Consider the following 13,461-nt stretch of genomic DNA (forward strand, 5'->3'; position numbering starts at 1 on the left):
ATGAATGATAGGAAGTCAAATATCCTCATTATATTTATAGTCATCCCTGTTTTTCATCCATTATCCTATCTTGGTTATTGTCACTGTAGCAAAGTACTTGAAACTAGCTATAGGAAAAATGTACTGATATTTGATGGAATTAATTGACATGTTTGTAATTTCCTTGTTCTTGATGGCCTGGGTGGCTTTGGCAACTTTTATGCCAGGAACATAACCAATTGGTTTTCACGAATCTTCAGTAGAAGCACGCACAAGTATGGCATTCTCCTCTCTTCTGTTCACTGGTTCAAAACTTAACTTGACTGGCACTGGCTCCTTGTTAATCATTTTTTGTTTGCAAATTTTAAGGGCATTTTGAAAATGTTCATGAAATGAGCTGCCTTTCAAAGTAAATGTTTCTGTGAATAATGTTTCTCCACAATCACAAACAGTGTTTTCAGGAGCCAATAATTCAGCGGTTTCACTGTCATTGACACGATTGGATACAAGGTCGAATTCTTCATCAACATACTGTAGTTCTAATTCTTCTGCTTCTTCTCCTTCTTCTTCTAAGCCGTCTTCTTTGTTTATATGAGATAAGTCAAATAACAACAGCCTTTGTAATCTGGAAGCAGCTGTTGTAGCTGAAGTAGCAGCACATGACAACAAAACTTTTCCCTGCTTTGAAGACTTGGCACAGTTGCAATTCACTCTGTTCAGGTCTAAATAAGGCATAGAATAGATCTTGTTATCAGAAGATGGAATCTTGGCTTTAACTGAACACTGTGAAGCAAAGAAAGAAAGATTAATTTTATTAAAATCCCAAATCAGGATCACTTCGCCATCATCTTCAACTTCATCTGGGTGAATCTGCAAATCGGTCAAAAAATTGCACATGAACTCACCAACAATATTTTCCTAAACAGGCAGTAAATTTTTTATTATATTTTGAAATTCTTACCGGGTACCTGGAATTTAACACTGGATATAACCTCTATAACGCAAGGTAAGACAACATCTTTTACTTCATCAAGCACTCATTTGCACTCGGGGGAAACAACCATGCGCCGTTCCGACAGAGATTCAGGGAAACTCACATGTCCAAACAAACATTTTAGCTTCAGAAAAGGTAAGTTAGGTATCGTGAGTTCAGAAACATATCCGGGATCGACACAATACAAATAAAATAACTTAGATTTCTGGAACATTGCCACTTACCACATATCCTCCTCGATCGCGTCCATCTTGAAATGACAGAATCGCATGACCTCGGACCGTTAATATGGTTAGAAGTGATGCATTCTGGGATATATGGTTTATCCTCCTTTTGCCTGAAGAGGATAAAACCTTTAGTGGCTCTTTAGTTTTGAATTTGAGAATTTGATGACGTCACGTGCACACACACTGACTTTATCAATATTTGCAAATGGTCATACAAGAGTTTTTTAAATGAAAAAAATTTTGCGTTAATAAATGTCATTGTCTTTTTCTCAGTAAAATGCTTTACATGCAGTGGACGGGGGCACTCCTACAGGGAGTGCCCCTCAGAGATGGCCAAATTGATCATGTCTTGGGGCCTCAAGTTCAACTCCCCTTTCCAGTTCTCAAAGACTTTTAGATTGAGGTTTGAGAAATGTACACATCACTGGTTTTCATTCTCCAAACCATACACCAGTCAACAGCATGTTTTCCTTGGCCATTCACTTCCTGTAAGGAAGCTCATGTATAATTATAAAGACTGGCCAAATGGATACTTGGGATGATTTAAATGCAGAGACACCATCAGTATTCATTATGAATGAAATACTGTCTTTACAATTCAAAATCCCCTTATCGCAAAGTTCTTTATAGAGAACACCATCACAGACATCAGTTATCGTATCATCTGAACTTTTTCTCCTTGAAAAACAATGTTGAATTTCTTCGTAAAAGATTTCCCTTGAGAAAAATGTACATAGCTGATGAATAACAGGGATTTCAATAAAATATGATAAAGCTCCTTTCGTGGTCAAGTCCTTGAGACAGCCGCCATTTGGACAAACAGTCTCAGTGTGCTTGTTTTTACTTACATAAGTTAAACAGAATGAACAATAATAATGAAAGTTATACTTAATAGTGAACAAAACCAATAAAACAATGGTGCTTCCAATTGTAATTTTTGCCAAAGGATAAAGGGGAGCTTTGTCGTCGTCACTGGACTCGCGGGCTTCTTGGTGCGGAGGCAGAGAATTTGAACTCACTTCTCTTAAAGTTTCAGTTTCATGCAGTTCAAAAGCTAGGTTTTCCTTCACATCAACATAGACATCTTCTCTGTTGTACTCTCCACTCAGGCCACATTCACTGCATGAATCACAGTGGCTTGCCTCCTCTTCATTGACATCATTTACGATGAGATAATAGATGGGGAACATTGCTCCCATGTTGAAACGTTTCTAAACAAAGTTTCCAAGACTTCGTCGGAGGTTTCCATAAATTGATCGTGACCTGTGGAGGTTTCCAGTTCACGCAATCTAAACTCGTCACGACAGCCTCCAGTGTCGTCAAGCTTTGGCATTTTGCGCAAAGGCTCTTGTATCTGTTGAAATATTTCTTCGTGGTGATATGAGGATGAAACCCCAGCAATATGACCACTATCTAATTGACTGTCACCGTCAAAGACACCTGCACTGCTGTTAATACTCTTTTCTCTGAAAATAGGAACAGAAACATCTTGAAACAAAGACGGTAAGGTGCCACCGTTACATGTGCCTTTCGTAAGATCATTTCCCGCTCATGTAGAGTGTGTAGGCTCAGTATTACTTGCATCCTCAGTACTTTTCCAACCTGAAGCAACAGCCATAAGGGGTATTTTTGATCTCTTTAAATCCTGACAACATTTCAAACTGGAATAATTAAACTCTTTGTATCAGTTCAGCTCGGGACAGAAGTCTAGATAACTTGGTTAAGCAAGAATGAGCATGGTCTCAATCAACACCTTCTATGAAAGAATGTTTGCTTTGCACGTGTCAACTTACCTTGCATTCCTTTTGTTGGTTGCATCAAATTGCTGCCATTACAAAAAACTTCTGGCGCTTATTTTATAGTTGACTTTATAGTGCACGCATACGGAGGATCACAGCTAGGCTTTAGTCTCACTTCAGGTCCTTCAGAAGGTCGCTCTGCAGCATAATGTACACTTGTCTCTATTTCGATTCGGACAAAAGCATTAGTGTCTTGCCAGAGCAAATGTTAAGTAAGAATTGACTCGACATTTGAGGCAAGAAATGAGGTGGATGTACATTGGTGTGATGGAAGGGAAAAAAGGAACAGCTCATAGCCACCATATTAAAAGTTGGGGACAAAGGTAAGCATTTTGTTTGCAGTAAAATATAGAAGTCATCTAGCACTCAGGTAGCTTGCTTTGAGTCACTATATTTGTTAGATCAAATTTGAAGCAATCTAAAACCGGCTGCAATATATTTTCACTGATATCAACTGCCCCAGTTTCGCATTTATTTCATGTGCTCTCACTGTCAAGTGGACCCAAGTGATCTGTACACAAAATTACATCAGGTGTTCAACTTTTTCTATCTAGTCTTATTGAGAACATTTTACATTTATTGTTTTCAAATCAGCTTTACAATTTTTTCCCATTTTGAGAAGTGTTCTCGCAGACGCGCGCTCTTCAGTATTCACGCTTAATTCTGTAATTATGCTAATTAAGTTCAACAGCTTTGTTTGAGGTCACTTAGGGTCGCACTATCATGCTAATATGACAACCTTTTCACAAAAATAAACGAGACTAGAGTACTGTAACAGTAAATTCCGCTTTACTTTATTTCTTGAGCCGAAGGCTGGCACGTACACAGCATCTATGTGGCAAATGAAATAGATTCTCAAATACACCAATTAAATTGCGATTAAAGGAATACACGGGTAGCTAAAGGTAATTGAAGTTTTCCTTTTTTACATTTTTCAGACCAAAAAAAAGCACTAGAAGAGTATGCAGACCTTGTCGACAAGAATATTCGGATATTGTTGAATGATATAAAAGCCCCCAATGATAATCTCGACCAACTTAGCAACATTTCAATTCCCTGACAAGTCTTGACAGCTCTAAGTGTAAAGGAACAATTACCCAACAGCGGCTCAAAATCAAAGCGGCCTCGCAAGCAAACAGCTCTGATGACAGAAAGTCTACACCAAGAAGAGGAGCCCTCGCCAAAGAAAACACAAAAGAGAAAAGAGCTGACTTCAAAAGATGGTAAAAGACAATCGAAAAAAGGTTTAGCCAAGAAAGCTGAAGAAGGATCTGCTATCCTAGGTGGCATAGAGATACTAAACAGCTTACTAGTACTTCAGATGAATTTTCCTTCCAGGAGCCAGGAATCCACAGCTTTGCAAAATAGTCAGCTATCCTTAGTACGATCATCTCCAAATCTGAGTCAGCTACCATCAGTACATACTACTCCACAACAGAGTCAGTTCCCCTTAGTGTTGCCCTCAGTTTAGTGTTCTACAACAGAGAGAGCTGCCCATAAAATCTGCTCAACCCTCAAACCAGCTGCCCGTACATTCTGTACCACAAAACAAGCCAATTCAATCAGTTCTGCAAAACCAGCCTCCTGTTCAGTCTACTCCACATCCTAACCAGCTGTCCGTACCATATACTTCACCCTCAAACCAGCTGCCCGTATACTCTGTACCACCAAACCAGCCAATTCAATCAGTTCTCCAAAACCAGCTTCCTGTTCAGTCTACTCGACATACTAACCAGATGTCCGTACCATCTACTTTACTCTCAAACCAGCTACCTGTGCATTCTGTACCACCAAACCAGTCTCCCGTTCACTCTACTCCAGTACATCCTAACCAGCTGTCAGCACAATCGACTCTGCCTCTTAACAAGCTGCCCTTGCAATTTCCTAATCCCCAAATCCAGTTGCTATCTCCTAACCCACCATTAAGACGGTCATCGATGCCATTACAGAATGACAATGAATCATCATCATCATATCTTCAACTTCAGCCATCCCCATTCCAAACCCGACTGACAGACACAACAGAAATCTTCTGCGCTGCTCTCAACATGGCAGATGATTTCTTATTATTAGATGACTATCCGCACATTTCTTCCAGTAGGCACAACAAAATCCACAGAGACTGTGGCAGATCAAGTCAACGATGCTTCCCCTCAAGCTATAGCAGCACTGAAACAAGAGTACAACAAGTTGATAAAAGAAAATGAAGACTGCATGAAAAAGTGGCATCTACGTGTTGTTATCCTGGTAAGTTCCCTAATAGCGATTGTTGTGATCTACAGCTGCAGTGTAAATTAAGCCAGACATTATGGGACAAATATCTGAACAACAAACATCTATTTCCTGAAGACCCAAAACAATTATTTTCACAATAGTTTTCATAATTATCTGAAAGTTGCAACAGTGAAGGAGTTGTAACTCAGTTAGATAAATGATTAATTTGTCCAGCGACAACATATATAGTTTATAGTTAGTTATGTTTACTCGTCTTCCAGGGTACATGGTCTTTGATTACCAAAATTTGAAGTGCCCCTGAGATGAAAATCAATACTTTTCTTTTGCGCATGTTTCCTCATACAATATCTATTTATGTTAAGTAGTAACTATATTTGCCAAAAAACACGAACATCAAACCTTCTATCCTCAAAATTTTCGGCTCTAAAAGTCGCCTAAAGAGCGTCTGCCATTACAAAAACTTGTTCCAGATGAGCATGCAATTTTCCAGCGGACTCGTTGGTTATGATGTCAAAGGCTTCACATTCATTTGCAATTGGTCGCTGTTTTAGCTGCTTTTGTCTGTTTTATGGTGTTTTTGTGAAATGGCTTGTGTCTCCAGAGACAAAATTTCGGATCATTCCTTTGAAAGTACTGAGGAACAGTCTTCTGAAGCCTCCGAGGATAACTTTCATTCAACAACTGATGACTTTTTGCCATACGATGAAAACTTGGAGCCGATGGCAAACGAACAAGAAGCAGCCGCTTATGTTGAGCAAGTTGCCCGGGAAGAAGAGGAAGAAGAGATTCTTTGGAGCAGGTTTTCTGGGGAAGAGGGGGTGGAAAGTTGGTCTGTATTACTATTTGTGATATTTTTGTCACTGATAGATGCAAATCTTACTTATGTACTCTTCATTTAATTTTATAGAAGAAAGTGCTTACTTGGTGATTTTATGCAGAAATTAATTTGCTCATAACGCTTGGGCTGCACATGGCTGTATTTATTCAAGCGGTATAAACAGATCTTTTTCAAACCATCACTCTAAATTTTTCCTGCCTCTGTTTTAGGTGCAAATGTTCAAATTGTTCGCTAGAGTTTGTGGTGAAGCACGAAGAGTGTAGATGCTGCATGGAAGCGATCAGATGTGTTGAAAGGATGGAGGAGTTAGAGAGGCAAGGCGACTGCATCACTTCGCATCACAGCTTCTCTGATGTTTGTTTAAATTGCTGGGTGCTACACACTGCGGGCATAGGCATTAAAACCAAGAATAAGAAGTCCTACACGACCATGTTGGCTCAGGGCGACCCTGCTGAGCACAAGTAAGTTCTGTCTCAAACTAATTTTAAAAGTTTATTATCTGTAGCGTCAAACCTTCTTATCTAAAATTCACACTGAAGCTGTTAGTTAATCCAGTACTTCCTACACTATCATCGTAACAATTTATATAGTACAGTGGAATCCTGATTTCTCAAACCTTTGATTGAAACTCCCGATAACTTGAGCCAAAAATCGTTTCACATCCCTCGGTCTTTAATCCCCGATTTCTCGCACAATTATTTTTGTTTCCCTGGCCTAATAGGTTCGAGAAATTGGGATTCCACTGTATATACATGTACTTTGTCCTTGAAGATACTACAGTTGGCATTGTTTTGAAATTTGTTCTGCTGTTGATCAAGTAAACATGCATGAAAAACATGAATAAACATTCATTCACATATTAAAACCTGCATAAATGGTAATACTTTAACCATATAATATCAGTTTGTGTTGATTTATTCCATTTGCATGTCCCCACTTCCAATTCTTGGCTTCTATTTCCACAAATTCCTCCAGTCTGTTGCCTACAGGCAATTTGTTTGACTTGTGTGGGAATATGTTGGGGCATCAAATCGTGTTCCACTTCCCTGTTGTGTATACAACAGTATTTGAAAAACATTTCCAACTGAAACTGAGGGCTATCAAAGATATGAGGAAGAGGATTAATTTATAAGAAAATTAACTTTTATTAAGATGGGTAGGAAGGTAGATAGGTTGGTGGGTACTTAGGTAGGTAGGTAGGTAGGCAGGCAGGCAGGCAGGTAAGGTACAGATAGGTAAATTGGTAGGAAGGTGGGATATTTATTGATTACACCTTCTTATAACTGATTGGGAGTAAAATAATGCACTATGTTGCGCTGGTACTGCTGCATTGGCCCTTTTTATGTCTTCTCCTTGGATTGCCACACTTTCTGCACATAGGCGTCCTCCTTCTGCCAGCAACTGTGGTCTGTTGTGTCAAAGCTTCAAGCTCTGCATCTGTTTAAAAGGAAAGCACACCCCACCAAGGAACTCATCATGTAATGGAGATTCAGTGCATCCATACATGGTAAAATGGAGAAGTTGCAGCAATACATATAGTTAAGATTACTCACTTAAAACATCTTACTGTTGATGTGGTTTTTTTTTGAAATTTGGCCAGTGAAGTGCCTGGTGAACACATCATTCAGACATTAAGGTCAAGTTGCTGCTGAGCACTAAGACCTTTCAATTAGATTATTTGAACAGTTATTTTCAACAAGATAATTTTTTATACCGTTGCATAGTCTTATTATGATATTGTAATTTGGAGGGCCACGGGTTTGTTAGGCCCTTGTTAGCTATTTAGCATCACCCTCATAAAATAAAGATTTCACTTCAAATGCATTATTCCACCTGAAAGTGTATAACACAGTACGTGCGGGTGATCATGCTTCGGATGGGAAGAGGGGGGGATGCTGGAGGTTTTCCTAATTGCATGCTTATTTGCAAAATCAAATTTTCAAATACCAGAACAGGTTGGAGGGCATAAAACTGTTTCCTTTGCTTTTCTTTGTTTGTATTTGTTTTCTGCTGTTTCTTTGTCCTCCTTTTCTAGCAGCATGGTGTGTAGAGCCTGTGGTTCCTCTTCTGCAAGTTCCTCCCTTATTCCTTTTAGCACTTCCCTTGGTGTTGTGGTCAATGTTTCATACAGTTCAGCAACATAGTCTGACAAAAACAGAAAATGAGGTAAAAGTGCAAATGAGAATTTAAGAGCCAATTCCCCTAAATACCGAGAATGAGATGACAGTCATGAAATTTCGGATTTTTTCATATTTTGCTCAGATAACCTCTATAGTCAGTTGTTTTTGAAAATACCATTCAAAGGTCCTGAAGCGCTTTAGTTTTTTCGAAATCGAGGAAAGTTTGAAAATCGCCATTTTAACTCCCAGCGGCTACCGAAAATGGCCGAAAATTGTGCATTTTCGTTTCACTCGTACAGATCAACGTGATGACATCTATCAATGAACTTTGGGTATATCATAGTTCATGTCTTGATGTTTCCAAAGCACTAATTTGATTTGGAAAAGCTGTTTTTATTATAATATTTTAGGCCGATCCAAATACCATTATCGAAGCTCTTGAGCGAAAAGGCTAATTTTAGGTAATTTCAATGCCTTGAAAAGCCCACTGGTACATTGAATTTGAAGTCGAAACTAAAATTTTCTGAAAGCCCCTGCTTTATATTCTGTTGTGTGAAAGTCGCTTTTGCGGCCCGAAAAAAGTACCCCATGGAGAGACATAAATGTGAGGTACATTTTGGAGTATTCGTCATGAGTGAAACGAACATGGAACTTATGCAGTGACTTTCATCAAGAATGAAAATAGGCAAATAAAGACCATTTTTGTCATTTGGATGCCTCAACATTGTTATTACACAAGGTTGTATTCCCTGTAGATAATAACATCGTTAAATTTTTGGAAACATTTGCAGTAAAATGAAAATAGAGGCTGGGTTTGAGTACATGTAATGTTATGCAAATTCTTCGATCAACATTAAACAAAGCACATGCATATATTTCTGGTAAAAAGTTTATTTTCCTTCCGCCAGTAATTTTTCTGAAGGTGAAAACTAGCGCACATATCCTTTAATCAATATCGGCAGTTCTAATTTCTGTGGAAATCCACAGACGAAACCTGACTTCAAGAAAAAGGAAATTTGAAACATGAGCATGAAGCTTGAGTAAACAATAGATTGCATTTGCATTGATCATGTTTGGGGTAAATATTCGAACTCGACCATTTTATGTAAACTTAAAATCTACTTTAACAATAACAGTCAGTCCTGCTCTGTGACCAGGTGCAACCAGGTAATGGTAACAAAGCACGAGCAGTTAAAAGAAACTAATCAACTGTCGAAAATTTGACACAAAGAAATTAATATCAACATATTTATTTCTCACCCGTGAACTGTCAGTTCTTGCACCGCATACAATTGCCTGTCTGGCCATCTTTCATGACCAGATGAGTCATGTTTCCTATTCCCTAATATGACACATGGCTCTGAATAGAAACTTCTAATGTGGCATAATTTTCCTTGAAGTTCTCCAGTGTATTACACCATTTGCAAAATGTTCACGGTTACACATGAGCGGACAAGCCCTCGCAACCAGTCCCGGCTCATCATGTAATCTCAGAAAGGGACTTGTCCCAGGGACAAGTCCTGGGGACTTCTCCCCACCAGCGAATTCTGATAGAACTTTACCATAAAAGGCTTTCTGGTCAATCGCAAAACGAGACAAAAGCTGTCCAGCTTCGAATAACTGCTTGTTTCTTGATAAGCACGCTTACGCGCCCTGCCATGGCGTTTTGTAAGTACTCGACTTTGGTTGGTGGTAATTGTGGCCCCAGTTCAGAAAATCTAGCAAATGTGGAGTGTATAACGATCAGTCAATGTACACAAGAAGTCAATGGCCATCTGACGTTTTGTAAAGTAAGTGACGATGGTGGCGTGGACAGTGAATCCAAACTGTGGCTTGCTCGTGCAGGTAGGGTGTTTCGCATTGTAGGCCAGTAGTAATATACGCTTGTTGGGGCCGTAACCAATCAGGAGCCAGGGATTGTACCACGTGACCACTTTTTTCCCATACATTCTCTTAAATTGTAAAATCCAAGATGGCCGCCAGGTAGGTAAAAATGGCGCCCATGCCCAAATAAGGGCAACATGTCCAAATAAGGAGAACATGAGATCGAGGTTGTCACGTGCATGTCCAAATAAGGAGAACATGAGATCGAGGTTGTTACGTGCATGAAATCGAGGTTCGTATGGGAATAAAATGGTTTGCGTGAGTGTGGAGTGAGTATTGTTGTTTTGAGATCGGCGACAAGATGTCTTCAGAGGAGGAGAGCAAGACGAAGGTGGAGGTGATTAGTATTCCTGCGGGGACGTTGCCAAAGGACATTCCGAGAGGGGAGTTTGCAGAGAGAGTGTTGGATGCCGTGCGGGATAGTCTTCTTGGAAAGATTATGAAAAGCTCCGTTAGGGACAGTACGGATATCCTCCTGAAGAAAGAGATGACGAAGCTGGCGGATGAGGTGATCCAGTTCAGACAGGTCATGTCGAGGAAGATGTTGGAGGACGAGTCTCTGGAGGAAAAGGATCCTGTGCGTTTGGAGAGGTTGCCGAAGAGTTTTGAGGCCGGATGGAAGGAGTGGAAGAGCGCTTGGGACAACAGAGAAGAGTTGGCGTACAAAGCCTTTATCGAAACGATGACGTCACCAGAATCAGAGTGAAAAAACATTTTTTTTATTTTATGCTTGTAACAAAAACTAATAAAGATCCTTTAAAGAGAGAATGTACATGGTTTGTTGCGTGATTTTTTTCATCGTCTCTAGGGCTTGCAGGTCATTGGTTCCTAGATGTACGAGGGATAGCATCATGGTTTGTGGGGTGAGAAATTCTCTGTGAAGGCCTGAGGAGGATTCGAACACGCGTCCGAAGGGCCAGACTTTGGTGAGGTCTCTTCGCATGTACCAGGGGTAGGGTAAGTGTTGGGCTAGGAAGAGGAGCGTAACGTCTTCGTCGGGGTGGGGTGCGTCCAAACGGATTTTACAGGCCAGGGGTCTCTAAAAAAGAAAAAAAGAATTTTTAATGCCCCGACCAGGAATCGAACCTGGGTCTTTGAGGCCACAACTCAACGTCTTAACCATTAGACCACCGAAGCGCTTACCTCTTTAGGACTTGGTTTTGGGAGTGTCATCGGGAGGAAGTCCGAAATTCACGGTATTGCAATGAGGGCAGTGTCTTTCGGAGGGTTTCAACCACCAGGTGTGTAGGGCTTTACAGGATCCGTGAAAGAATTGGTTGCAACAGGGTGTCAGGAAGTAGTCTTGGATACTGTGATTGGGAGTGAATCCTTCCTTACACCAGACATTCGTATTTAGGAAATCGAGACATGGAGTCTGAAAAATAGAGCAAAAAACAACTTTTTATTTGACATTCCACTTGTTATTACAGAGTGGGACGTGTGCACAGTCCTGATGACTGGCGCCCATGTTACAAGAACGATTTCACATGCTTGACACGTGACAGGGCTTCTTCATAATGGCTTCCCAGAAAGATGGCTTCGTATTTTTGGTTTTCCTGATTGGGATAGATGCCGTAGATGGCTCCGCAACAGGTAGCCCAGACGCACCCTACCCCCAGGCTTCTCTCAGGGGTCCCAACAGTGTACGTACGAATTTGTCGTGGGTCCCACGTTTACCCAACTGTAGGAGCGGTAGGCGGCAGCATGGTCTGGTTTGTTTGCATACGTAACACTGGGGTTCGGCTTCCATGTCTAAAATTGAAGTAATTGTCGGTAAGTGTTGCGTACCCAGTCTACATGAATCACCAAATCATTGGTATCGTCCTCGTCAAGTACGCCCAACCTCTCTTCCAGCCCCAGGAGATCTAGTTGGTCCAGGGCCACCCTGATAAAATCTGAAAGTCGTTCTAAGTCCCTGTACAAAGGGGTCTCTTCTTCGTCCTTCATCCACTCTCTCACCCGCTTTTCCCAGGTAGTCAACTCTGCTTTACACCGCTCTAATATTTCCATACTCACTTGGTACTTTGAGAAGCCACAGCAACGAGAGTATCCACAGTCTTCTGTAATGGGCGCTCATACAAGTTGAAATAACTCAGTGCCTTTGACGGTCCGACTCGCTTATTTTATACACACGTTATAATGGTGTCCAGTCTCCTACCGTGAGGGGGTGTGGTAGGGGGATACCCCCTATCCCCTGGGTCTAGGTAACACGTGACTTGGTCTCGATCTGTGATTGGCTGGACGGATCTTCATAAGGCGAATCCGCGCTGCCCCCGATCCTCACTCTGAGTTTTGAACTTGTATTGAGCATCATTATGGCCTTGAGGGAGATATACTTGCAGAACGATTTCAGACCTAGAAAGCCTGATACTACGTATGAGGAAGCCATTAATCAAATGCAGGCACCCTGGACCAGATTTTATGAGGACATGAACTTTCCCATCCGGGATTTGTTGGTGGGTCGACGATGGCTGACACAGCTCAAAGATTCCAGTCAGCTCGAGGTGATGCTTCACCAGATTTTATTTTTCATGGACGAGCAGAGGGAGAACTGGACCCGAAGTATGTACCAGTACCGTAGAATCGACAAGTGTTTCGGGAGAACTTTATTCAACTCGATCCGTACTATATATAAGAACATTGTATGGGACATTAAGGTGAAGCCGCCTGTGGACAGGATTACATTTCATAGACTGATGCTGTGTTACGGGTTTGAGCCCTTTCAGTCCACGTGGACTAAGAGACAGAAGAAGACAGCGAGACGGTATGTCCTCACAATTGACTTTTATTACAGTACGTTTAACCATTGTAATCAAGTGACAATGAGAGCCATGATCGACGCTGAGGATAGATTACCAAACGTGTAACTATTGTGAAATAAAAATCGGAGTGTGTTTTTTTACAAAAAAAACTGTGTCTGTGTTTTTGGAAAAAATGGGCGGGGCGAGGTTTCGATCCTCGGACCTCTGGGTTATGAGCCCAACGCGCTTCCACTGCGCTACCCTGCCTTTCTTAGTCTGGGTCCTGTCCGTTAATCAGTATGGCTTCGGCGATTCCTCGCGGGTATTCGTCGATCCATTGAAAGAACTTGCAGGTACGCTTGGGACACTTGAGATAGAGCCTGTCTGGGTTGGACTGGGAGTGGGAGGTGGCTAAGACCAGGGACTTGTTGCATAGACATCGGAAACGAGCCGGGTCGATGTTCCTGTAGCAGGGGTGGGTCTGTTCTTCGACGCGTCTCAGGTAAGTGCCCACCTCTTTGACGCCACAGGTCACATAACACTTGGTGTAGAATCTGGAAGAGGGGCATCGGTAATACTCCCAGGTACCACCGTCTGGGGTTCGCACACTTCCGTATGTCAGGGGTACCATGCAACGTGGGCAG

The 13,461-nt window shown here is 41.3% G+C and overlaps 1 protein-coding gene and 2 non-coding genes across 3 annotated transcripts; 1 reads left to right on the top strand and 2 right to left on the bottom strand.

The window, feature by feature from the left end:
- The first annotated feature begins 5,799 nt into the window (after positions 1-5,799).
- LOC145485737 (uncharacterized) lies at positions 5,800-6,844 on the top strand. The gene is made up of 2 exons (XM_081464356.1): positions 5,800-6,063; positions 6,282-6,844. The coding sequence occupies exons 1-2, from the start codon at positions 5,819-5,821 to the stop codon at positions 6,535-6,537; spliced, it is 501 nt and encodes a 166-aa protein (XP_081320482.1). The 5' UTR covers positions 5,800-5,818; the 3' UTR covers positions 6,538-6,844.
- Positions 6,845-11,141: 4,297 nt separating this feature from the next.
- On the bottom strand, positions 11,142-11,213 carry Trnah-gug (transfer RNA histidin (anticodon GUG)). Its single transcript has one exon. It is a non-coding gene; the product is annotated as a tRNA-His (tRNA).
- A 1,799-nt stretch (positions 11,214-13,012) lies between these two features.
- Positions 13,013-13,084, bottom strand: Trnam-cau (transfer RNA methionine (anticodon CAU)). Its single transcript has one exon. It is a non-coding gene; the product is annotated as a tRNA-Met (tRNA).
- Positions 13,085-13,461: the final 377 nt, after the last annotated feature.

Source organism: Orbicella franksi, chromosome 4 (assembly GCF_964199315.1).
Source record: "Orbicella franksi chromosome 4, jaOrbFran1.1, whole genome shotgun sequence".
Taxonomy (NCBI): Eukaryota; Metazoa; Cnidaria; class Anthozoa; order Scleractinia; family Merulinidae; genus Orbicella; species Orbicella franksi.